The sequence below is a fragment of the Drosophila subpulchrella genome, chromosome 3R (genome assembly GCF_014743375.2).
Source record: "Drosophila subpulchrella strain 33 F10 #4 breed RU33 chromosome 3R, RU_Dsub_v1.1 Primary Assembly, whole genome shotgun sequence".
Taxonomy (NCBI): domain Eukaryota; kingdom Metazoa; phylum Arthropoda; class Insecta; order Diptera; family Drosophilidae; genus Drosophila; species Drosophila subpulchrella.
Genome location: NC_050609.1, coordinates 8,289,769 through 8,314,911, shown reverse-complemented (window position 1 = coordinate 8,314,911; position 25,143 = coordinate 8,289,769). Strand labels below are relative to the sequence as shown.

Sequence of the window (25,143 nt, the reverse complement as noted above, 5' to 3'; positions counted from 1 at the left end):
TCCGCATCTGGGAGTTGCAGATACAGCTACAGATACAAAAGACATTCGTCGCTGTCGCTGTCGCGGTCGCCTCTTCCCTGCTTAAATATATATTTCAATTAAAATTTTACACACGAATAAATGCAAAGCCACGCCCAGCACATTAGATCCGCTCACTCCTCCCTCGTCCCAAGTCGCCATCCCATTCAGCTCTCATCCGCGGATGCTCCGCTGGCAGTGTCCAACTTGTGTCGCTTGTTTATGAGCGTCTGAAGGCCACGAGAGCAGACAGCAGACACGGACATGGCCATAAAACGGTCCCGACTTACTGGAGGGAGTACGAGGTCCAGATACGGATGCGGATGTGGATGCGGATAGGGCACAGGGATCAGTGCATTCAGGGCGGGGCGCCAATGGAGCATGCTGCTGAATGTCCACGGAATTATTCAAAAGTTTCACAGAGGAGACAGCATAGTGGATCCCATGAAACGATGACTTTGGCATTGTGACAAGATGAACTGGCTGTCCCAAAAGGGGCAATCATGGAAATGCAAGAAAATTTAGCAATTTTTTATCAATTTTTAGAATCTGGTTTAAACGTGCTGGTAATTTAGGGATATTTGCAAACAGAGTTTGCAGATCTTAAAGGATTATCACATTAAAAACTATTTTGAAGCCACAGAAGCCCCTTAACCACAGCTGTCTTATCAAATAATGTCTCTTTAGCTACCCCCCTTTCTTATCCGGCAGTCTCTCAATCCGCCATTATGATGGTTTCCATTTCGAGAGATGCCCAGAGTCAACCATGAACTTGAACTTGCGACTGTAATAATAATAATAATGCAGATCCCGACTAACAATCCCTGCACCTCTCCACTTCCTGTTGAAGCTGGGCAGCTTTTATTTCTTTTTCATAGCAGGCACATCCTCATTGCGTCTGTCCCAGCCTGTCTGCGACCATTGTCTGGCTTGCATTTCAAATTCTAAGCAAATTTGTCGGCCCTGGGGAGGGCAGGGGGTCTTGGTGGAGATGGTAGGATCTGATTCCGGGGTGTGAGCAGGCGCAACATTTTATGAGCGTGCCCGCGATGCAGCGACTCAGATATGGCCAGGCAACCGTCTGCTCGGCGGACTCCAACTGCTCCAGTTTCCAGGGCAACCTTTTCAATGGGTTTTGTTCTGACACTAAGAGAAAGATTCTGCAAATTGTATTAGATTTTAAATTAATAATTTTAAGGAACATAATATTGTTTTTTTAGTATTATTACTACTGAGAACTTGATTTCCCTTAATGAAACATAAAGTGAAATGTTTTAGAATTGGATTTTAAGTAATGTGTTCATTTATTTTTCCCTCTGTGTAGCTGGACTGCTGGTGGTCTGCGATGGTATTGCGTCTGCTGCTGGCACACAAAGATGTCCCGGTGTGATTTATCGCCGGCAGAGCCGGGATAATGGCCACGTATTATAATATCTGGCGCGCCCACAGGGCGTATGCTTATCGGAGTCGACACCGCCGACAAGGACGGCGATGTGGCCGTCAAGGTCTAGACTCTAGACTCCTGCGGTGCAGCTGTGGCTCCTTCATCCTTGCAGTTTCATTTGCATTTTCCCCAGAGAGAGAGAAAGCGCAAAACTGCATGCAGTTTATTAAATAGAAAACGGTGCTGAAAAAAGAGGCCGCTGCTGCTGCTAGGAATTAAGTACATCGTTCCGGGCTGATTTTGGCGCATATCCTGTGGGTAGGAAGGACACACTCGCATTGTCGGATTTCATGCCGCAGCGATGTCTTCCCGGGCTCCTTCTCCTTTTCTTTGGCAGCTTAAATCGTGAGCCAAATACATAAAATCTACGCATGCATGTCTGGCTAAGTCTATGTGTGAGTGTATCCTTTGCCGCATCCTTTTCCACTTAATGCCGACTGCATTGTGCCCAGGATACACACATGTATGCCTTTCTATGTATTTGATATCATTAAAATTTTGAGCTTGCCACTGCAGTGGCAGCCAAAGAAGCAGAATCAGGAGCAGCTTGTCCTTGCCATTGGTCCTTGCCATTGTGCCTTGGTCCCTTTCCCATCGCAACCCCTGATCCTTCGAGCGTCTGGCCAAACATGAATAGCAAAGTCTGGCCGTCTCCCCGAAAAAAGAACGAAAACTATGCATTTATGATATGTATTTTCAAGTTTATTTGTTCAACGGACTTTGCACTGCTCGAGCGGGTTAAAATATTTCTGCATGTATGCACAAGTTCTGGGAATTAGTAGGAATTCAGATTGGATAGAGGTGGACTGATAGTCCTGCCTTTTCTTGCCATCACTTTAAAGTTTATTTAATGCTTAAAATGTGGAAATGTGTGTGGCTTTGCGTTCGGCAATCCCTCAAAGAACAAGAAAAAGGCAATATGGCCAAAGTGAAGTTTAATTAAATTTAAATCCAAATGGGACTTAATATCCAGTCTTTTCGTTCATAATTAAAAAATACGCAATATCCGATTTTTCAATAACCCAGTGATGGCCAGCCACCCAAAGGAGGTGGCTGACGTCCTGTTCACGGCCACGGCCATCGCAGGATCCTTTGGCCAGGGCGAGAATCCGATTCGGACGAGTGCGACTGATGGGCGACGACAAGGACACCGACTGCCCGTTGCAAAGGACAAGCGGGCGTAACTCAATCTGTGGATGTGCAAAGAGGAATATCCAACCAAACGCACTGCCGCAGGACAATGATAGCAGAATGTGCCCAGACCCACCAGAAAAAAATCCTGTAAAAACTCACACAAAATAAAACCAATCTGGTGGCCATTTGCTTATATACCCTGTATGAAATTGAGCTATATATAGGTTCCTAGATAAAGTCACAAAAGTGAATTGAAAGATTTAGCTTGAATTTTTAGAAAATAAATATTTTATTTCTTTCTCCATAATGGTATTATTGCCTACAAATCACAGATTAAAGAAACAGATAGTAAAGCAATTTTAGATACATAATAAGATAAAAGAGAAATAGTTGTTAGATATTGATAGAACAAATTTAAACACCTAATATTTAAAAATCGTAAATGAAGTATTAATATCTTTTTAAGATCTATTTAATCCCTAAAATAAAGTCATACTTTGTTGCAATGCCATTTTTTCCTTTAAGTCAAGGGGAAGACAAAAGTCTATAGACAGAAAAATCCTACTAAGCCGCACCAATTGTTTTTCTTTTTTGCTCGGCTTTCTGAGTGAATTAAAAAGTAAATTTCTGCACCCAGGATGCATCTTCTCGTCCAGCCAATAATTCAATCAATTTATTTGCACTTTAAAGCAGGAATTGGTAGAAAAGTCGTGGGTTTCTGGGTGTTTCTAGGGGGTGTAGGTTCGTTACCGCACACGCCATGACCGTAAAGCTTTCGCTGGCCGGCGGAGAAAGCGCGAATAAAAATGAAATGAAATCAATTATGTTGCAACTTTTTTGAGCTGTAGCCAATACCGCTGGCTATGTTGTAATTAATACAAAATGCTCTGGCCAGAGACAGGCGAGGGGTGTTCAAAAGGGTGACGGGCGGGGATCGTTATAGCCGAGGGCATGCCAAAAGTTGAGTCTTTGCCGCAGTGCCGTTGCCCGAAACCCAATTTGATAAAATTTCATTTACAATTGCCGTTGCTCCCCTCGAAAATGTGGGAGTGGACAGTTGGCCAGGACTCGCACGATTCACAGGACTCGCAGGACTCCGTTTCGCCTCTGCCAATTGTTGTGTTTATTAATTTAATTTGACAGTCGCGAGTCCCTCGCACGTTGGCACTTCGCCTTGGGCCATTCCATAGCAGCTGTGGACGCTTGTGGTTTTCTGAAAAGGTTCTGAAAAGGGGATTTCGGGGGGGAATGGCATCGTTTTGTGGCGACTTCTGCGGTATCTGCATTAGTATCTGTTAAGGCAGCAGAGGGACTCCAGTCAGTTGTTGCGGTTGGCGGGCATGAGTGGTTTATTCAATATCCGTTAACCATTTCAATCCATCTATTCGCTAATCAGTCCCTAACTGCTATTTTATAATCGAAGGGACTGTCGTTGATTTCAAAGTCCCTCGCCATCGCATTCAACAGAACCATTTAATAAATCAGTTGAACGGAACAAATGAGAGACACAAAGGAAAGTATATTTTTTAGATTCGAAGTTTAAGATACCCTATTAAAAATAAATAAAAATAAGTCAAAATTAAATAAGTTATGAAACTATAAAGTGCAGTTTTGGACTCCCATTCTGAAGGTCATTGGAAAGTATGACAAAATTTATACATGAAAATGGGTCTAAATTTGGACTCTCGTTTTCAAGAAATATTTGGATGTAGAATATTAGAGAATTCAAACACAAACTTATAGAGGTATCGTCTAAGTCGGGATAAAATTACCCAGGTTATGAAAATTAGAAGTGCATTTTTGGGTTCCGATACTGAAAGCCCTTGGAAATAGGGAAAAATCGAACATGAAAATGAGTCAAAATTTTAACCACCTTTTAAAATAAATATTTGGATATAGAATATTACAGAATTCAAACACAAACTCATAGAGGTATCCCATTTCTGAATCGGGATAAAATTACCCAAGTTATGAAAATTAGAAGTGCATTTTTGGGTTCCGATACTGAAAGCCCTTGGAAATAGGGAAAAATCGAACATGAAAATGAGTCAAAATTTTGACCACCTTTTAAAATAAATATTTGGGTGTAGAATATTACAGAATTCAAACACAAACTCATGGAGGTATCCCACGAGTAAATCGGGATTAAATTACCCAAGTAGGGAAATTTTAAAGTGCAGTCTCATTTTTAAAACCTTTAGAAATACGAAAAAATCAAAAATGTGTTCGTTTCTTTTGTTTTTATCGAATATTAGAAAGGTTTAGATGTAAGAAGAAAGCTAAGATACATCCCTTTATCTAACCTTTCTCTTAAGATACTTTACCATCCGTTCTCTCCTATCTGCAACTTAGACACCGCAATTTGTTATGAATTTACTTCTCACGTATTCCGCATTGATTGGTCGGCATCGAAGTAGGTAGAAACTTGATAGTTAAAGCCCCATTTCCTCCCCTCCACCATTATCCAGAATTAATCCCAGCCGCTCGGGCAGACACTTTTAGTTTAGTTAAGCGGCGCATGTGGCTGGCACATTTGTCAACCGGCTGCGAAGTCGGCAAAACATCAACGCCAACGCAACAAAACTGGGCAAAAACTTCAGCTGCCTGAACAGTCGAGTGTTAAGTGGCAGATATACTGGATATATATGCCCGATCCGGTCCCCGCAGCCCACCTGATCCATCCGAGCTATAAACAATTTATGGGTTTGGGAAGTCTCGCGCCAACGACATGCGATGCATGCCAAGCGCCTTTGCAATAGCTGTCAATTGGCCTGGCAACATGTTGGCCAAAACGGGTCAAAACGGGCCAAGATGCGACTTTGGCAACATGTTGGGTATTGCATTTCAGTCCGACAACATTGTGAACTAGTTTTCAGTTGTTTTTGAATACCAGACAGTGTAGTAGTTCCTCCAGATTTGGCCATCACTTGGTGGCAACTTTGTTAACGTTGCTTTAGGAGCGCAAAACTTTGTTGCACTTGAACTTATGCCCCACGGTTATTTGGCTAATTATTCGCCCGGGCACTTGGCCACTTTGTTGCAGCTTTCACTCCCTCGTATAATTTACAAGGAAAAAAAATCTGAACAACAATAGCAACAGCAGCGAAGAAGAAGAAGTACGATCTCGTTGAAAGTTTAACAAGTGTTAACTTTGCCATTTTCATTTTCCTTTTCATTTCCTTGGGTTTTATTTTGTATTCATTCCGCAGATAAGCTGGGAAAATGAGCAAAAGAAAATGGGGTGGCCTTTTCTTGGCTGTGAAATAGGGGGACATGGATTTTGGCCCAGCTGCCGCTGAGCAACTACAGTGAAATAATTTTAAATGACCACAAGTGTGTAATTAAAGTGCAGCGCATAATAACAACCGCAACAACAACTATTATAATAGAAGGAGAAACAACAACAATTACAAATGAAAACCCAGGCAATCAGCTTTTCTTAGCCCGAGGAAAATTCGCCATGGCCTGGCTGAATGCGAATCGCGCAACTCCTCAAGGAGTTGAACTTTTGGCCGGATATTCCCCAAATTGGGATTTCTAGAGAGTTCTCAACTGGCTTTCATTGGGAATTTTCGCTGATTTAAAATTGAAATTAATTAAATCAAATGGCTAAATGCTGAATGTTAGCATTGTTTGGGGATTTGAATTGAAAATGCCCCGTAAACTGGGGATTGGAAAAGGTGTTTCGTTAATTTGGGTAAAGCGATTTTATTCTAAAATAATTAAAACTTTTAATTCATTCAAATTTATAGAACTTCCTCTTTTCAGTAATTAAAGTACAAAATTGATACTTCATGGTTATCTAGGATTATATTCATTTCACAAATGACTCCTCCATTTACCAATTATTCATCATTCTGAATTAATTCCGAGTGCCCAAAAGTCGGCATATTTAATTGCGATTGCTTGCATTTCTCGCTGATTTCTGATTTCAACGGTTGAATAACCCCAAACCGTCGGCTTAGTATCTGCAACATCCACTTGTGCAGTTCAACTTCCGCCCGCTGCTGCCGTTGCAACTTCCGCTTGGTGGCCAGAATGCAGAATTCAGAGCCCAGCATCTGAAATCCGAAAACCCCAAACCAGACTCTACGTTTGTGATCCATTTGGCAGACCGCGACACGAGCATCAGGGCCACTTTTATGTGTATTTAAAATCGTTAAAAATAATCTGAAAATTGTGAATTTTTAATGCATTTCGTGTCTGCCGTGTCTGCCCCCTTTTTGTTTCGTGGCCAAAAGCGGGGCGTGGCCCCAGGGGCAATAATGGCGTCTGGTGGGCGAGTCGACGTCTGGTTCTGGCCATCATCACCATCATCATCATCGCCATCCTTATAATGATTATTATCCGCACTGTCGCGGCTTCATCATTATCACCATGCCCACTTCCTCGACGTCATCGTCATTTGCATTTATTGTTTTTGTGCCTTTGTGTGCGAAAAGTGATCAGCGATTGCCTTGGCCCAGGACACAGGACTCTGGACACAGGACACTGGACACAGGACGCAGGACATGCATAAATACACACATATGAAGAGCTGGCTCCATAAATGGATATGTATTTACGTGTATGCATATGGTTATATGTCTCATTGTGCCTGCGCCTGCATTGATTGCACAGCGGAAGTGTTGTGGCGGAATTAAAATAAATAAATGCATTCGCATTTCCCACTGCCAACTGCGAATGTTCTGAGCCAGGACGGCTGGATCCTGGGTCTGATTCTGGCTTGTTGCTTCATTTGTTGCACATTAAACAAGGCCATAAGTTACCGCCACTGGCTGACAGCCTTTAATGGTCCACATAAAGGATAAAATCTTTGGTGGAAAATATAATTTAAATGCTGAAACTGTAAGATAAACTATACAAAATGACTTATAAATAGTTTTATTCTAACCATTAAGCTATTAAAACTACCCCATTATTTGGTGTAACCCACTAATTAAAGCTCTTAGGATATTTTTCAAGGAAAACCCACAGCAAGCCCTCTGTCTTTAAAACCATTTCACCCCATTGGAGCTCTTAAAGGTGGAAACTTTCTCCGTGTTATTGATTCGAGGCGAATGTAACCGAATTTTGCGGCTCATTTAATCCGCAACACGTACATCTGAGGCGAACACGTATCTGCCAGATACTCTCCTCATCCCCAACCCCTAAAAACCAGAACCAGAACCCGGCAGCCGAAACCAGAAACAAATCAAATCGAAGGTTGCCCTTGCTTTGATGTCTCATTAGATGGTCGGTTGCCAGGTGATGACGAAAACGACGGCGATGATACTGATGATACCGATTCCGAATACGAAACCGAAACCGAGACTGGTATGGAATGTCAGTGGGCAATCGGAGCATACTTACACGTGCTGGGGCGTCCTTGCCAGCTGCAAGTGTATCTGGATGCTGGATTCTGGATTCGTATCTGTTTCACCTGATTTCGCCTTTCTTTGCCAAGCTTCCAAAGTGATACTTGGCTTGTTTGTTTTCGCCACCTGGGGGTGAAGTCTATAATCAGCGAGTTGGTTTCCAATTACCCATCATTAAGATCATTTCGGTTTGCTAATTGCGCGGAGTCGGTGCTGCGATTTAACCAGCTGAACTCGGCGACTCCTGAAGTATGACAACCCTTAATGGCCGAATTAATTAACATAAAAATGTGGATGGTCGATGGCGGAAGTGCCGCTTCTGACCGTCAAACGGCCGCATATCAGAGGCCAGAAAGGATATGAATATGGCCGGAACATCCGCAGATCCGCACATCCGCATATCCGTGTGTATTCCAACTCTGAAGTATTGCGGTTCGGCACTTGTGATAATGAAGCGCTGTCCACATTTGCATATCGCCAATTTGCAATACGTTTGCTGTTTAAATTTCCTTACTAAAGGGGAGTCTCCGAAAATGCGTTGAGTTCCTTGTAGGATGGCCCAAAAATGATGCTCAATTCCACTTCATCAATGATGTATTTTTTCGTATCTTGATTCCTTCTCTATAAACAGAAATTCCTCTTACAAATACCTTGCCTCAACAACAATTACAACCTTCGCCTTGTTTTCCGGGATTCACTTCGAGCACAGAAACTTTTGCAGCCGGCCAACAAAGTTTTCAATGCGGCCGCATATTAAACAAAATATAAGGAATATATTTATACCCCGCCTCCCCCAAAATAAAAGGAAAGTTCTGCGTTTTTTGGGATCTAAAAGTTTTTTGCCTTGGCTACATGTTTCTCTTGCGGCATTTTCACTTTAATACCCCATGGTAGTGGTGGGAAAAGTTTACGATAGCTCGGCCATCTAATAAACCAGGGCGGGACGAGGCATTTCTGGACTTTGGCTAAAAACTCAACTTTTACTACTGCTAATATTGCCGCATAAACTTGGCACAGGTTGGCAGCCCAAGCCCGGTTTTATGGGCCCCTCTGCACGGCACAAAATATGAAAGCCTCTCTGACCTGGACCTGGAACTACCATCCCATCCAACATTTACATCCACATCCACATCCACTTTTGCTCCTAGAAGTTGGATGCGTGACTTTGCATTCGGTTTTATGTGGCTCTGCGGCTAGTCCTTGGGGTCACATTAACATGTATTTTGTGCTAAAAGTGTTATTAGATTTTAGTTTCGAGTCAAGTGCGAGTGAGCCAGTCGAGTCCTTGGCGTTTCAGTCATTCGTGCACTAAAGTTTTATTCGGGCGGGCATAAAGCAAAAGTGCCTTCGAGCCAGGCTGCCAACATATTGCCGGGAGCTTTATGGCCGCCCCCCAATGGGTGGTGGATGGTGTTTTGGGCCCCAGATGGGCGGATGTCACTTTAAAGCGTGCCAACACTTAACAGTGCGATAAAGAAAACAGCCCCTACAATACTCGTATATGAGAAGGTCCTGCAACTATCGTGCCTTTGAAGGAGAAGCTAACTTACAGCATAATTATTGCCTCGCGGGAGCACTATCCACTCGCCAGGCAATTTTAATTGCCAAGTTAAGTTTCTATCTGTAGTCTAGACTCCAGACACAACTGCCACGAAACGTCAATCATAAACAGATTCAGAGTGCAGTTATTACAGGCTTGGCCACGGGCTCTCCTCCTATTACACAGCTAAAAAGGCAGAGGTACTTCGTCAAAATTCTTGCCAAAAAACTCATCTCATTCGAATAAAATCAATATTAACAATAAACTATAATAAGTTATAAAAAACAACTAATAAAACCAATTTGTATTGGTCGTATGTTCTAAATTAATCTAAAAATTGTTTTGTATTAACAACACAATTTATAGCAATATCAGCAGTATTTTATTTATCTGCATTTTCTCCTACTTTCCTCCGACAGTTGGAAAAGTAATTTAAAGCCCTCAAATGAATGCTGAAAAGCAAAAAAGAAAACCGAGTCTGAAATCAATACGATGACATTCATCCAATGGCTAGACAGCTTGGCCCTGAAGTGGACAGCCTGGCCAGGAGTTGACTCAATGCCAAAGGACATCGCTCGAGGCTGTGTTTTTTATTTGTCGCATGGACACGTCAGTGTCATTAAAAACCGAAAACAGACGACTTCAAATTAAATAAAAAAGTGATTATCTAAAGTATAAATAACGCAATGCAGGCAATGACCCGCGGAGAATGGGTTTTTATGGCGATTTTCTATTGCAGACTTTGGAATTGGTGGAATTTGATCACTGGGACATTGGATTTTCCATGGAATATAGCTCGGGCATTGGAGTAATAGAAAACTATAGAAATAATTCACCATGTTATTACTTATAGATGTTATACTTACTCATGTTCCATTTTATTCATATAATTTTTTGGTTCTTCTAATACCTGTGCACTTGATAAAGCACAATTGCTTTGATTCTACGAGTATAAACCAAAAGTTTCAATTTTCCAGGAAGCCCCATCACTTCTTAATTCGATTACCTTTTATCAGCTTTCTTTCGACCTAAATCTTATATTTCCGTAACTTTCAACCCCTGACTCCCGTCAGCGTGTAAAAATAACATCTTCCTTGGACCCCCACCCAAAAATAACACAGAGAATGCAAATGATGTATGCCCCCGACCGATCCTGGGGAAATTCGTTTGAAGTTCTCACTTTAAAAGTTGACAAAATTTACATAGAGCTCGGAGTGCGTCGGGCTTCTAATTAAATTAAGAGTGTCCTGGGCGCAGGCGGTTGATATTCAATTTTGGCGGGCGTCAAGGCGTTAATAGCATTGAATTAGGTCGGTGGGTCGGTTGGTCGACAAGGAGTGCCCCGTTTTCGGACTGGGAGGTGTTGGCAATTCATGTTTACAAGTAATTAAGCAATTTCCATCCATTAAGCAGAAAAAATGAGGCACTTTGATGTCACTGTCACACTAAAAGAGCCATAGATATAATATTCTTTTTCAGCCATCTTTTGATAACACCAGAATGGATTTTTTGATGACGTCGAAAGGGGAGAAATGCCGAGGGCGAGGCCGCCACTAATTTGAGCTTTGTGCGCTGTCAGGCGGGCAGAAGGACACATAGACAGACAGCATCTTTTGCAGCTCCTTGTGGCAGGAGCATCCTTGGTTATATTCCCACTATTCCATATTCCCCGACAGCTTGTGGCTTTGTGGGAAATATTTAAATGTCATTTGAAAAGCTGCGATAACAGCAGGAGGACAAAGCAGGAGCTGCTGCTGCTGAAACTGCAATAAAGTATCTGCCAGAGCGTCGGTATATCTGTATCTATTCCAGGGCTTTCTGCATTTTGCATTCCGTTTTTCTGCTGATATAGCTGATGCTTCCGGAAAAGGGAGATGCTGAAGTGCGGTTGGCTGGGATTTAGTTAGAGGTTTGTCGGGGCGTATCGCTTAAAGAGCAGGAAAACCCAATTCAACGTGGCACTTTCCCAATCAGCTTTCGATTCCGTAATACCCGGCAAACAAGTCCATCAATCTTTGCAGCCTTCCACTCATTAGACGTAAGTCCCCGGATCCACTCCGGATTTAGCCCGATCCTGAACGGAATTAGAACCAGCTTGAACCCGCATCCTAACCCCTCCAACCGCATCAATCATGCGGCATATAACATTTTAAAGGCTCTTTCTCCGCAGAAACGAGAGTGTTGTGACAAAAGCAATGCGATGTCTGAGGTGAAAGTCGGGCGACCAAGTGGGCCCGATTGATTGATTGATGGATTGATTTGTCGCGGCAAGTTTATGAATGCGAAATGTGCATGATTAATGAGTTGTTCATTAAGCTGGTTAAGGTGACAGGCTGGCGGGGATGAGCGGAGTGAGCCTGTTGCTGGCGAGGATGCGACAAAAATAATGTAACGCCAACGTGAACCTGTCACAATGACGATGCTGGAGGTGTAGCTGATGGGCTGCCCATCAGATTGCCAACGTTATCCTTGACACTCCACGTCCTGGCGGCTGGCGGCTGGTGGCTTTTTTCTCCACTCCTGCCAGCTGAAAAATGAAGTGCAAAACAAAATCAAATATTTTGCTTTGCCACGGCGGCACACACACACAGCACAACACACAAAAAAGAGCGAAAACGAATTTTCATAAATTGGGTTAAATCCTTGGAGGATTCACCGTGACAGCGCGAACAAGTGACTGACTGACTGACACCGAGGGTGGATTCGGTGGTTCCTTGGATATCCGGGGTGGTTCGCCACCCCTAAATGGCGGCGCAGTTTTAAGGCCCTTTCTCCCACCTCTGTATGTTTTTTTAAAGGATTCACATTCAAGCATCCTGCCACTGCTCGAGAATTGCCCAACAATGGTTGCCTAATTTGGCCTTTCGTGGCATTTCCCCTGTGCATTGCCACGCCCCGCAGAACACTGCCACCCTCGGGCTGCCACCATAATTAAATCATATTTTGCATATTCCGAAACGAGCTCAATGCTCATTAACCGTTTGCCAATCAGGCCAAGAAAATCAACATTATTATTGAGACCACCGGTGGGGATTGGCAGTCAGAAGGAGAGAGTGATTGTGGAGGATTGGCAGGTGGGGAGGGTTTTACTGGACTTGAGAGCACAAAGTGGCTATAAGCTGGTAACCAGGATTACATACGGAAAGAGCTTTAAATTGCCTTGAAATCTGAAAAATTTCAGTAGAAGAAAACCAAAATCGTATTAGGTCTGAAGAGATTACCTTTAAATGTTAAGTCATGGAAAAAATCTATAGGTTGAAATCATTGTAAGAAATAATAAGCCGCTATGTAAAATAATGCATAAATGTTTAAAATGCAAAACTGCTCATTAAAATAAAAATATTTTAAATAAATATTATCTAACTCTACATTTTCGTAAAACTGTTATTAAAATCCGATATGATTTTTCCTTTTGAATTGCCATACCAATTGCCACTTGGCATTCCCATCCCACATTTCTTTGACTGATGGCTTAGATAAACGTTTTCTTTTAATAAAATGTAAATGTTCCTTCCCGAATGAGAGCCACAATTAATTACAAGTTCAAAGTGCAATTGCCATTATCCATTTAGCCGGCAGCTAGTCAGACACGTTTCGCGAGGAAAGGCGAGGAAAAGCCATTATGGAGGGGAAAAGCGAGCACGAGGAAAAGCCAGCTCACGCACGGCCTAGACAGCCAAAATGGCTGTTGGCATGTCATAAATTTGCGGATTAACTTTTAACCAATTTACAGTGGAAACAAACAAGCTGCAAGGCCAAGATGCCGCATATCCTGTTACCCCATATTGAAAGTGTAATAAAAAGCAGCTGTGCGTTGCTCACACACACACGTACGAGGGGGGTTACAGGGGGGGGGGGGGGGTTTCAAGTTTGTGATAGAGCAACAAGGAGCAGGACGAGTCTCGACTTCCTCTTGGGCACCTCAACGAGCATCACGTGCAGCCCACTTCCGTTTCCGTTTGCTTGTTTTAAACTTCGCCGATCCCCTGCCGGCCCCCCCTTATCCACGCCCCTGTGTGTAAATCAATGCCGAATGGGATGGGTGGGGGAAAGGGGGTGGCAGACAAAGTACATTGCTTACACAAAGCTTAACAGCGGCGAACGACAACGCACAGCCGGCGGCAAGGACCCCTTTCATCCCCACTACCCCCCTTTAAAACACCACCCGTTGCGAAGGAAAAAACAAAGCAGTGCATAAAAAAAAGTAAAAGTAAAGCTCTGTCGCATCCGCAGGAACATGAACAGGATGCGGAGCAGCAGGAGCAGGCGGAGCTGGAGCCGCGGCATCCAGAGCCACTCATTAAGCTGATTATATTGTTATCCTTTTTATGATACGTGCAATACGTGAGCGCATATGGCTGAGGCCCAGCAAGGACATCAGCGACATCAGCGACTCCGCCAACTGTCAATGTCACCAGACGCCATCAGCCATCGCCCACCACCCCTCTCAACGCCCCGTCGAGAGATACTTTGTCTTTGCCCTTTTTACAGTTAATTTCTGCAAGTGTAATTATATGGGTGGCTCCACGAGGAGCTTACTTTTATGAACCCAGATGCAGACAAGAGCAAATTTATACGATCTTCCTGCGTGGAAATTGACAAAGGGAAATAATCAAGAGCTCTCGAATATGATGCTTATGCATGTTGTTTAAAAAAGAAAAAGGAAAAGGTGCCAGCTTAGTAGGAGAAAGGGAAACACTAGGATAATCAAGTTTACTTTGTATTATAAAATATAGATTTTTACTTAACTTATTTACTTTCAATTTTAAAATTTTACTAGTTTATTTAAGTCACAAGTAAGAGAAAAACATTTCCATTTAAAACCCCCAATCTATTAAATCAAAAATCGCCCCTTTTTTCCCTTTGACAAATCAGGAATCCCCTTACTTCATAATTAACAAAATTATTTTACCAACAATAAATTTGCCAAAATTACATGCAAATGCTGTTCATACTGCGATGCTCAAAAGAAAGTTGGGTGAATTAATTCGGAAAGCGAAATGGAAATGCGAAACACAAATGTAAGCAGACGCGGCGAAGAAGTGAAAGCACACAAATCGTGGAAGGGGTGTGGGTATTATGAAATATAAATTTGTTGGGCAGACAGAAACGGCGAATGCGAATGAAAATGCACACAAAACGGCGGGGTATTTATATAAAAACAAATGTAATTTAAATATAAATTTAAGTGGCGGCTGTGGAGCCGTGACGAGCTGGATTGCAGGCGAGTGCGGCATTGCGTATACGCCGCGTGCGCCGACAACGAGCCATGTAAACCGAAGTGCGACTGCCAATGGCAAAGGAGTTAGAAGGGGAGGGCTCTCGGGGTCTGGAGGCGGAAGGAAGCTGGCTGGGAAGCCAACAAAATTTCATAATCATAATCAAAATGGCATTAACAACAGCAACAAAGCAAATGCAAATACGAGCATAAAAACGACAACAGACGCGCCGGAACAAAGTGTAACCAAAAATGCCATAATGAAATGCGAAAAAAGCTCGCCAAATAGTTGTTGCTGCTGTTGCTGCCATTGTTGTGCATAATGCAGTTTCAATTTCAATTGTTGTCGCCAACGAGGACTGCGGCCACATGGCTCCTCGGAGCCCCACAAAAACAGAGTCATCATACCCATCATCATCGCAGTCGTAGTCATCGTCATCGCCATCAGGGCAGCCAAATTATGCTAATTAGATTAAAGCATAATTTCATGCAACTTGCAGTCACAGTCGCAGTTCCACTCCAAGTTTAGTCCTTTGTGTCTGGCATCCTGGCATCCCGGCTGTTGTGTTTTCGAGTACTTTGGCCAAAGGATGTGTCAATTTGTCCCATGCCGATAGGGCATAATGCGATTACGAAACGGAAATTATTTTACTCCAAATAAAGTGCATTTAATATGGTAATTGCTAAGAAAATATATCATTTAACTTTGGGTAACGGCAGGGACAAGACAGTTCCAATTTCAAATTGATTTGCGCATCCCATTTTCTTGCCCTAGAAAAACTAAAGTTCATTTCACTAAAGTTCCTCGAAATGTGTCAGTGAAAAACAAATGATGGCAGACGAAAACTAAGAAAGAAGTTGGTGGAAAAGCTGCGAGCTTCCATAATGCCATCAAAGGTCAACACTTGATAAATAGTTGAGCTGCGCAAATCCTTGGCGGTTCATAAGCGAACGCAAAGCGGAAACGGAAGCGGAAACGCAAGCGAAAGCAATAATAAACTTAGCAATCAGCTGTCAGTGCGTAATGGAAACTGGGCTCCCGGCTGCAGTTTTCCGACTCTGCAGCGCGACTAGTACTGGGAAAATGCAGTCGAGGAAGACAAATGATTAGCCGGGACTCACGTGCTCACTGGGAGGAGAACCGGATCTGGAACTGGGTTAAAGCCAGCTGCGTGATCTTTGGCATATGTTGGCATCCACCGATATATCTATGGCAAAGCTCTGGGTAAGTGGGCCGTAGGGCCCGTCAACCAGGTAAAAACAGGCAACAACTTTTGACCATTTTTCAAATTTCAGCAGTGCCCCACTCTGCTGCATGCAGCATGCATCCTCTTCTGTTTTCGGTGAGAAATTTCAATATGCTCGGCACGTTCTGCTTCAGCAGGAGCAGCAGCAGCATGAGCAGTTGCTGTTTACGGCCATCTCCGTCTCCGGACAAACGCCCTGCATTACCTTATGCCCGGCCACGCCCATCAGCCGGGCCAGGTCGTAAAGTGCCCGCTACGAGTATTTACTCAGGGCCCAGGAGTTGAGTAATGATGACCATGATGCAGCTGGAGGAGGAGGAGGAGGAGCAGGGTTGCAGGGTCACAGGATCAGGGGGCTGACATCAAACGGAGGACGCAATATGCTCGGGGCTGACGCTTATGCAAATATGAACAACACAAGCCGGAGATGCTTTCAGTTCGGAACAGGACGGGGATGCCCTTTCAAATGGCTCTAGTGGAAATCATGTCCTGGCAGCGGGTCAGGCGCAGGTTACCTGATGCATTTCCCAAGGCAAGTCGAGTGGTGACTGCAAATAGTATTATTATTCGAAATTCAAGGTGAGTAGCTCATCCGAATATAAAGATTTTCAACTCTGCGTCCATTTTATGGGTTATGTGATATCTATAAGCTTTATTAGCAAGAAAACGAAATATTTGTTCTGTATTTTCCCTATTACATGGATTGAATTTGAAAATTATATTATATTATTCCCTGCATTCATGTTGAGATGAGCTTTTGTATACTAATGAGCTATATATCCAAGTAAATTAGGAATTTGTTTTACATATTTTGTATTACAAATTTAATTTCATTAGGTTGAAATTAAAAACCCTCTTGTCTTACTCCCTGGCAATCCAATTAGATTAATGCAGGGCAATATAAACAATTATGACTCCCATGATTGTTTTTCAATGTCTGACGACACGCGTCGCGTTCCCTCTTTCCCCTGCCCTGCCCCCTCGATCATAAATCAGCAATGTTGTGTGTCCAAATATGAATTTAATTAAAGGTCTCTTTATGACAACAAGCGGCGTCTGGGTCGTGTGCTCGGGTCCACTTTAAAATATTACCAATATTGTCAGCTCTCTGGTGTGACCTCCAGTCCCTTCCCCCATATTTCCCATTTCCCATGCATTAGGCTTATTAGAAGGACACGCGCTGGGGTTTGGCTAAGGGGCAATGTGCAGCGCATGCAACTTTCGGTTGTCAAGGTTGGTTGCCGGCTGTCACCGGAGGATGAGTCCACCAGGATTCCCACCCCAGGACTCACTTTATTTGCCGCAAACAGTTCACGCATCAAAGGACCTGCAACGCATCCTTCAGAAAGGTGGTTGCTACCAGGGATTCCCGATTCCTTGAGCTACACTAGGGAAATTAAATATTACTTCCATTTCTTAAGTTCGAATTTAATTTTATGAAGTTTTCGATAGCTCCAAGTAATATAATATTCCTTAATATGGGGGTTCAGAATATTCATTTTTTATATAAAGACAAATTCTCTTATTATTTCCAGTGTATCTCTAGGAAGATGGTCCAGACAAGTCTGGTCCGACTTCTTTTGATGATGTATTTTCTTGAGCCATAATGCCGTTACAGTTCCAGTTGATGCATGCAAATCCCGATTATGCACAGGACACGCGTCACTGGGCAATACTTGCCCCCTCCACCCTTTACCCATCACCCCTCCAGTCATATGTATATATCTCCTTCTGGGCGTCACGTGCGTCTGCGACAATATGGCAACAAACGTTTGATTGTCAGGGTTACCAATATGCGTGGTGGATTTCCGTTTTACGCATCCCCGGAATTTATTTGCGGGGAATGCCGACTCGGCAGAGCTCCTTATACGACACTAAAAATAGAAAGGACTTGCGGGCTGACGGTTGCTATTAGATGCAAATCCGATTTTAAAGATACAATCAAACTTACAATGCTCAAACCACCTCTGCCATCAGAAGAACGCCAGTTTCATAACTTGGCTTACAGTTAAAAAAATTTGTTTTATTTGTATATCTAAAGAAAGACTATACATAACAACAAAGTAGTTTCTCTTCATAAAAAGCTGCGTGGTATTATATAGTATTTTTTTTTATAATTTTTAAAAATCGTAATACAGTTTCCTTATTATTTTTTTCAATTTTAATTTCATTCTAATTTAAAAAGAACCATGTTTTATATGGTCTTCAAACATGACAGTAAATCAAAGTATTTAGTTACCAAGAGGCTAAATCCTGGTTATCTAGAGATCACAATCTAGTAGTGTAGTGTGAAATGATCGTATCTCAAACGGCTGACAACTCTGTTCGGTCACACCTTCGCATTGATGGCTGTCAACTCTGGACAACTAGCTCTCGCCCTTTGTTTATGCAAAGCTTGAAAACGCTTGCAATTATAAATCAAAAGTGACTTTTAATTAAAAGTTCAAACCTCTGCGGTAGAGCTGGGGTGCCGGGATGGGAAAGCCCGGCTAAGATGCTGACGCCAAATGTCGTTCGTCCGGCGGCTTAATTTTGTTTTGCCAGCGAACCCTCATAAATCACAAAAAGAGCAAAAGTCAGGGGAACGAGGGTTGAAGTCGAAGTCGAGGACGAGGCCGAGGTCTCGGGCCCAGACTGCCAGTATATTAATTGAAGGTGCAAATGCGACGCACTCGCACCCCCGAAAACCAGAAAAACTCAGAAAACAATAAAGGATGAGGAGGAAGCTTCCTCCCAGGCCGAATGCAAAATACGCAACAGTTTCATTTTAGTTGGAGTTTTTCATGTGCGCCCAGGGAATCGTCGCCACAAAGGAGCGGAAGTCTCGATTGCAGTCGTCGGAACATAAAACCCACTTGCCCACATTTTCACCCCTCAGGGGTTGTTTCCCAACCTCCAAACATTTCGGTGTTGTCTTGACAGTGTTTTGCCGTCCTTTCCACTCGGTGGTGGTGTCAAGTTCTTTTTGCGCCGTCAAGTTGAATTATCATAAGTAATAATCATAGCCCAAGTATCCAAGAAGGGCAAGGTGCATGGGATGGGTTGGGTTGGGTGTTTTGTTTTTCCTGGTCCGGGTAAGGGGTTTCCATCATTGGGGAGTTTTTTAGCGGGTCACTCAGTTAATTGCGCGACTCTTGGGTCTTTATTGGGATTTCTGGCCAATCTGGGGTGGTTGCTTTAGGATTTGCACTGGGATTAGCGGGGAGCTCACCTCTGATATACGATAATTAACCGGGGGTTATGAGCTGCATCTCCATGGAAACAACAGAGTAAGTGATCTCGAACAAAAACATTCTCATAACACTCGGGGGAAATGTTAACCATCGACTGAAACTGACATGTGGTAGTGCCTAAATCGGACCACGCCCACATGCCCAAGTGGGCGGGTGGAGCAAGGGGTCGGGGGGTTGTGTGGTTGAGGGATACAAGGACACTGTGAGAGTTGTCAAAGCCAAACACCACAGCAATTGAATGTCAGTCACAAAAATGCAATCACAGTTTGACACAATTTTACCGAGGCGCCACTTCAACACGTTGCAGCTGCAATATCTTTACAGTTACAAAAGGCAACCCACCCAGATACACACAGACACGCACGAACGACAACTGTGCAAACAACACAATGACAACTCTTTAACACAGTTAACTTGGCAGCGCTGCAGCGACAATCGATGTGAAGTCGATGCAGAGTTATCCATTTGCAACTGCCCTATAGAGTGTGGGGAGTATCTCATCGAAACAAGCAAGAGATAATGCACAATTATCGGTAGCACTTATTGTAAATAAATGTTTTACTTCATGATAACGTTATCGGCAGACATCTATGATTGGAAAAGTGTACTTCAAGTAATATATTGCACATCTTGAAGTATAGTTAGTTTATAGTTTATAGCTTGTAAGCGTTATCTGTACTAATCCTATATTAATCAGAGAATTTATCGATCAATAAAACAATAAAACTCTTAACGATTTTTGGAAAATTATCTCTTTGCCTTCTCTCATACTTATGAAAATTTGGTAGAACTCATAATCATATCGCAATCAAGCCAACTAATCAGTTACATAAAACTGTTTTATCAGGGTGAGCATTTTGACATCGGAAGCATTCAGCATACTATCAATGATTCACACCTGCTTTTCGACTTAAGGGCTTATCAGCTATACGCTCTGTATTATGATTGGACAGTTTTTCATAACTGATTAGACCAAAGGATTCGGAGAAACATGTCGGATTGATTGCAATGGGTTCGATATTATGTATCTTATCGCACATGGAAATGGGTGCTAAATAAATACTATTTTTATAACCCGATATATTGAGGTTGTAATGGAATTGGGAGCTGAATTAAATAAAAATATAAACATTTTATGTGGAGGATAAATCAATCAATTTGATCTGTGAAATTTGCAGAAGATAGATATTTTTAAAATATCTTATATCAATAGGATTACTCAACCCAGGGTACTGTGAACTTCCGTATTGCCGAATAATTTTGGACTCCTTGGATGCGCGTGCTCGAGTGCATTTACCCACACTCACACACTGGCACCAATACAAACAGATGCCGTTTGCCATTTTTGTCTTTTTGTTGTTGTTTGATTGCGTTTTTATCTTCGTCAGTTCAGCAGTGCCAGGATCTGGAAAACAGGACGAGTTGCAAGTGCAGGGGAAGTGCAACTGCAACTCTGCTAGGAAAGGGGCTGCAGCGATATTTTACTGCGTCAACATTTCATCGCAAACATTGTGCAATTTCACTTTAAGCGACAATTGAATTTTATGTGATTTTTACAAGCAGTTCGCCAAACTTTTGAGTTCACTTCAAAGTCCGCAAAGCGACATTGCCATATATTTTCGGCAATGTGAATTTCTGAAATAACATTATTGGTAACATTATTTTTTTATCAAAGGAAGATTTCGTTTTCCTTTTTTGCCTCATCAAACGACTTACTATTTGTAAGCCATACTGACCCTGATCAAGAATATATGTAGTTTACGGTTATCCCGATCTTAAAGCACTTCCCTCGGGATCGCGAAGTCAGCCAGGAGAATTACAAATCAATATAGATCCCCGATCAACTCGGAAAAGCATTCAATGGACTCAATGGACAAGCTTCTTTGGTTGCTCTAATGGGCTTAATTATTTTTTTTTGTGGTTTGCCAGTTTACACAAGCTACTAGGTGGGTTTTTTCACCGGTGGAAAACTTGGGTTATTTATATCAAAACTCAAAAGTGCATTTTTTATTTATGAGAAAAACAAATCATCGGCAGGCTAATAGAACGCTTACAAAAAGGAAAGGAAAGGAAAGTAATAAATAAAATAAAAATTATCTTTAAGCCTGCAACTACCATTTATGAACAAAGGAGTTCTAAGGAAAAGGATTCAAAGCTCAATAAAAAAAAGCACGTGCAAGTATCGATAAGATAGAATCCGTATCAGTGATAGTGAGTCACCGCATATAGCAACTAGACTGCTTATTTACCACATATGTATTCATTAATAAGTCAGCCCCACTGATAAGCACGTCACTAGAGAACCAAAAGCTTCCGAGGGATTGACACGACGTTTAGTTGTCTGGAGGTTGGCACCGCGAACGGATCGAAATGCAGGCTCTAACATATATCTCGACTATTTTGGTAGTCCTCTGCTGCTGTGGAAATCCACTGGAGGTCGTTGCCGGTCGCCTGAGGATGCCCAGTTTTCCAAAAGAACTCGAAAAGTTTAACTGCCGAAATGAGAGCTTAGGAATGCACTTTAACCTGACACGGGTGAGTTAAAGACATTAAAAATAAAACATAATGATGAACCTCTTAAGTAGCATGAATAAATAATATAAGGTCTTGACAAATGCACTGCACCTTATATTTTTATTAATTTCCTATGGGAATTACAATTTACGCTAGGGGTACTGATTTAAATATAACTTTTACAATGTGTCGCTAACTTTCTCATCATTTTCTCAGCTCTCTGGCTACTGGTTTGAGGCTGGACGAGTGCCCAACGTGCAGGTTCTGGAGTGTCTGAATGTCTCGGTTCCTGCAGAGATCGATAACAACACCCTATCGCTGGATTTGAACTTCATCAACACGGTCAACAACGACTGGAGCTTCACCCAGGAAGCCGTCGACTTTCCCTGGGACAACGCGACGCAGTCCGGTGTCTTTAATCTTAAGTTCGATACGGTCACTGTGACCTACAAGCTGGTATTAACGGATTACGATAATTTCGCCTTTATCTGCGGCTACGGAAGCATCTCGCCGGTTCCCCTCTTCAAGCTCTTCACTCGGGCGCGGGAGATAGACCAGAAAACGATTGACTTTGTCCAGACGTATGCCGAGAAATATGGTGTTGGTTCCCAAATCGCGTGGGAGAAACAGTCCCCGGATCAGTGCAATGGATCCAGTGATAGAACTCCCTTAACAGTTCTTTTAGGCTTCATCACTATGCTCTGGGCTCTCAGCATGGGATCTCAAATCTGCACATAGCGTTTGTTATTTACTTAGTGACTATTGAAATTTTCGCCATATGTAACTATCAGTACAAATTCTTATCAATGTTGTCTGTTTTTTGTTATTTCAAACGCAATTTGTTTTATTCGGGGTCATTAAAAAATGATTCGACAATCATGTGCTATCTTTTCGTTCAACAAAAAATTAAAATGAGGTAATTAAAAATGTAATTATAGTTAAGTATATGTTAAATAAAATAGATGTTATATGCAACCCGGAGCTAAGCTATTTTTCTTCTCTTATCATTTTCCTCTGGCTTGTCAGTTTTATTTTTCATTCTCTTAGCTATTTTCAATTCCTCTCTTTTGGCTGATAAGCGATTTGTATTCCGATTAAATCATGCAAACGCATTTCAGGGAGGATAGTTTATATTTCTATGGACTTCTCTGATGGAAAGAATGCAGTGGGGGCATATGCCCCAATAAGCTCATACAAGTGCAATTACGAAGCCCCAAATTCCAAAAGAAAATACTGAAAAATATGAACGAAGCTGGAGCAGAAGAATTTTGTTGGTTGCTCGATTTTCTGGGCAATTTTCATTTTCATAAACCCAATCCAGCCAAGTGGGTGGAAAATAAAGCGAATGGAGAATGCTTTAAGTCGAAATCGAAACATTGTTGGCGCACTGTGGGAAAAAATATTTATTTTACTAAGAAAATGATCAAATTCCATAAGTTACTTTTCCATCACTAGTTCATACAAAATAATAAATAAAAAAAGTAATACAATACATTTAATTAGGTGAAATACAGAAAAACATATTTTTTAAAGACAAAATAGGATTGTATTTAGGTTCCTAAGCCACATTTTTCTAAAAATAAAAATTTCTTCCCCTGTGCCGTTTGGCTTTCTATTGCCTCCGTTCTTGGGCGAATCAATGAAGTGCAAACCGTGGTCAAATGAGCCGGAGTTGGGAGTCCTGGAGTCCTGAAGGCATCGATGGCCGGGCACTTTCGTTGATTTGATGCGTTTGCGTGCCGCTTGCGGTGGTCGCATGCTTGACTTGAGCGCCACCCAAAGCCAACTGGCAACGAGGAGCTGCAAAGCTGTTTACTTGCAGCCAACCAAGTGAAATCGAAAGCCCTTTTGGCCCCGATAATTGTGTCCGGTCCGGACCCTCCTCTGGCTCCAAATGCTACGGCCTGGGTAATGGGATCCTGGGTTGCTCGCACTGAGATCGGGGTGTGTGTTCGTGCACCAGATGATTACTCTGCCCCAAAATCGACGTAATCATGCGATGACGCTGCAAAAGTATCCGCAGATTTGCCAGACGCCCTGCCACGCCCACAAAACATAGTGGAAGAAAAGGAAAATAAGTCGGGGGAAAGCCAGATGAAAACGAAAGTTAATGTGGCACATCGGTGGAAGGGTTAAACGGAGCCAACAAGTGAACCCCAACGTACGTGTTCCAATTAATTTTGACATTTGCTTCTAATAGATGTGCAACAAGGTTTCGATTTCGATTGAGTTACGCCCCCAAATTGTGTTCATAAATAAGGTTCTGCCTCTCGGAATTCGATATATGGTTAGATTTTCGATGCGAAGCTGGTTAGAATTCTTAATAAAAAGGGTTTACAATTTTGTTGCCTACTTTTGGGGTAGAAATGAGGGGAATTGTTAAGAATGTAAGGCGAAAAAATAATGGTTAATCTTATCTTAGAAGGTTAATACATGATATGCTTTTTGCTTACTAAAAAATATTAATAATTTTAGTGTTAATGGTTCTTCTAGTATTAAGCAGTCTTCCATACTCTTCCCTTTTTTTTTTTAATTAAAGAGAGGTAATATATATTTTTTGCAACCATCTGAAAGTCTGTCTTGTTAAGCTTCCCCTGGATAGTTTCCAACCTCCACAATCCCTCACTTATTACTATTAACCCTTGGCTGGCTCACAATTTATGCTCTGCACCATGAACTGCTCAAAAATGCAACTATTCAAAATGCAGGGGCAAAAATCTGGCCAAACTTTGCGCATTCTGCACACAATCGGAACTGAAAGGGGAAGCCAAGGACCTCCGACGAGGAGGGAGCCCGAAAAAAAAAAACAAAGCCTGCTGCACAAACATGCGAAACTATTAAAAACATGTCTTTGTCCTTTGGCCCGGGGTGCATATAATGAAATTCCTAGCTGCTTTGTGCCCACGACGAAGCCACTTGGCGGGATGTCCCGATCCCTGATCCGCTCCCCTTCTATATGTATATCTTATGTGTATATATATCCCCCTGCTCCCTGGTTTTTTGCAGTATCAATCTAGGTGAAATATTAACAAGCGGGAGTCGGGACTAAAGTTGGCGCGACGGAAGGCCGAAGGACAGAAGGACGACGGCAAGGCAGCTCATAAAAATTCCTCAGTTGACGACAAAAGCTCAGGACTCTGGAGGAGATTGCCGAGTGTTAGAGGAGAGTAGGGCTTAAAGCGAACCAAACAGCGCTGAAACAATAGACTCGAGTTAACTTAAATTGATTCCCAGACGTTCCCAGCGAAATGAAACTCGACTTGGGCTTCGCCATTTTGTTGTGACTCCAAAGTTACTGGGATCCCCAGCCTCCTTCTCACTTTTCCGCACTCCTTGCACCTTGATTGCAAGTTATTTGCAATTTTGTGCAAATTTAAAAGCAGAAAAGGGACTAAAATGAAGGAAATCCCAGCCAGACAGACCCCCACCACCTTCAGT

General features: G+C 42.4%; 1 protein-coding gene across 1 annotated transcript; it reads left to right on the top strand.

Moving 5' to 3' along the window:
• Positions 1–21,522: 21,522 nt before the first annotated feature.
• Positions 21,523–22,691, top strand: LOC119554548. Its single transcript, XM_037865514.1, has 2 exons — positions 21,523–21,726; positions 21,922–22,691. Exons 1-2 carry the CDS (start codon positions 21,562–21,564, stop codon positions 22,441–22,443), a joined length of 687 nt encoding a protein of 228 aa, XP_037721442.1. The 5' UTR covers positions 21,523–21,561; the 3' UTR covers positions 22,444–22,691.
• Positions 22,692–25,143: the final 2,452 nt, after the last annotated feature.

Excerpts from the sequence above, each read along its gene's own strand:
- LOC119554548 (XM_037865514.1), top strand. The coding sequence starts at position 21,562 with ATGCAGGCTCTAACATATATCTCGACTATTTTGGTAGTCCTCTGCTGC. Across the intron at positions 21,727-21,921 it reads TGCACTTTAACCTGACACGG|CTCTCTGGCTACTGGTTTGA; the intron begins GTGAGTTAAAGA and ends TCATTTTCTCAG.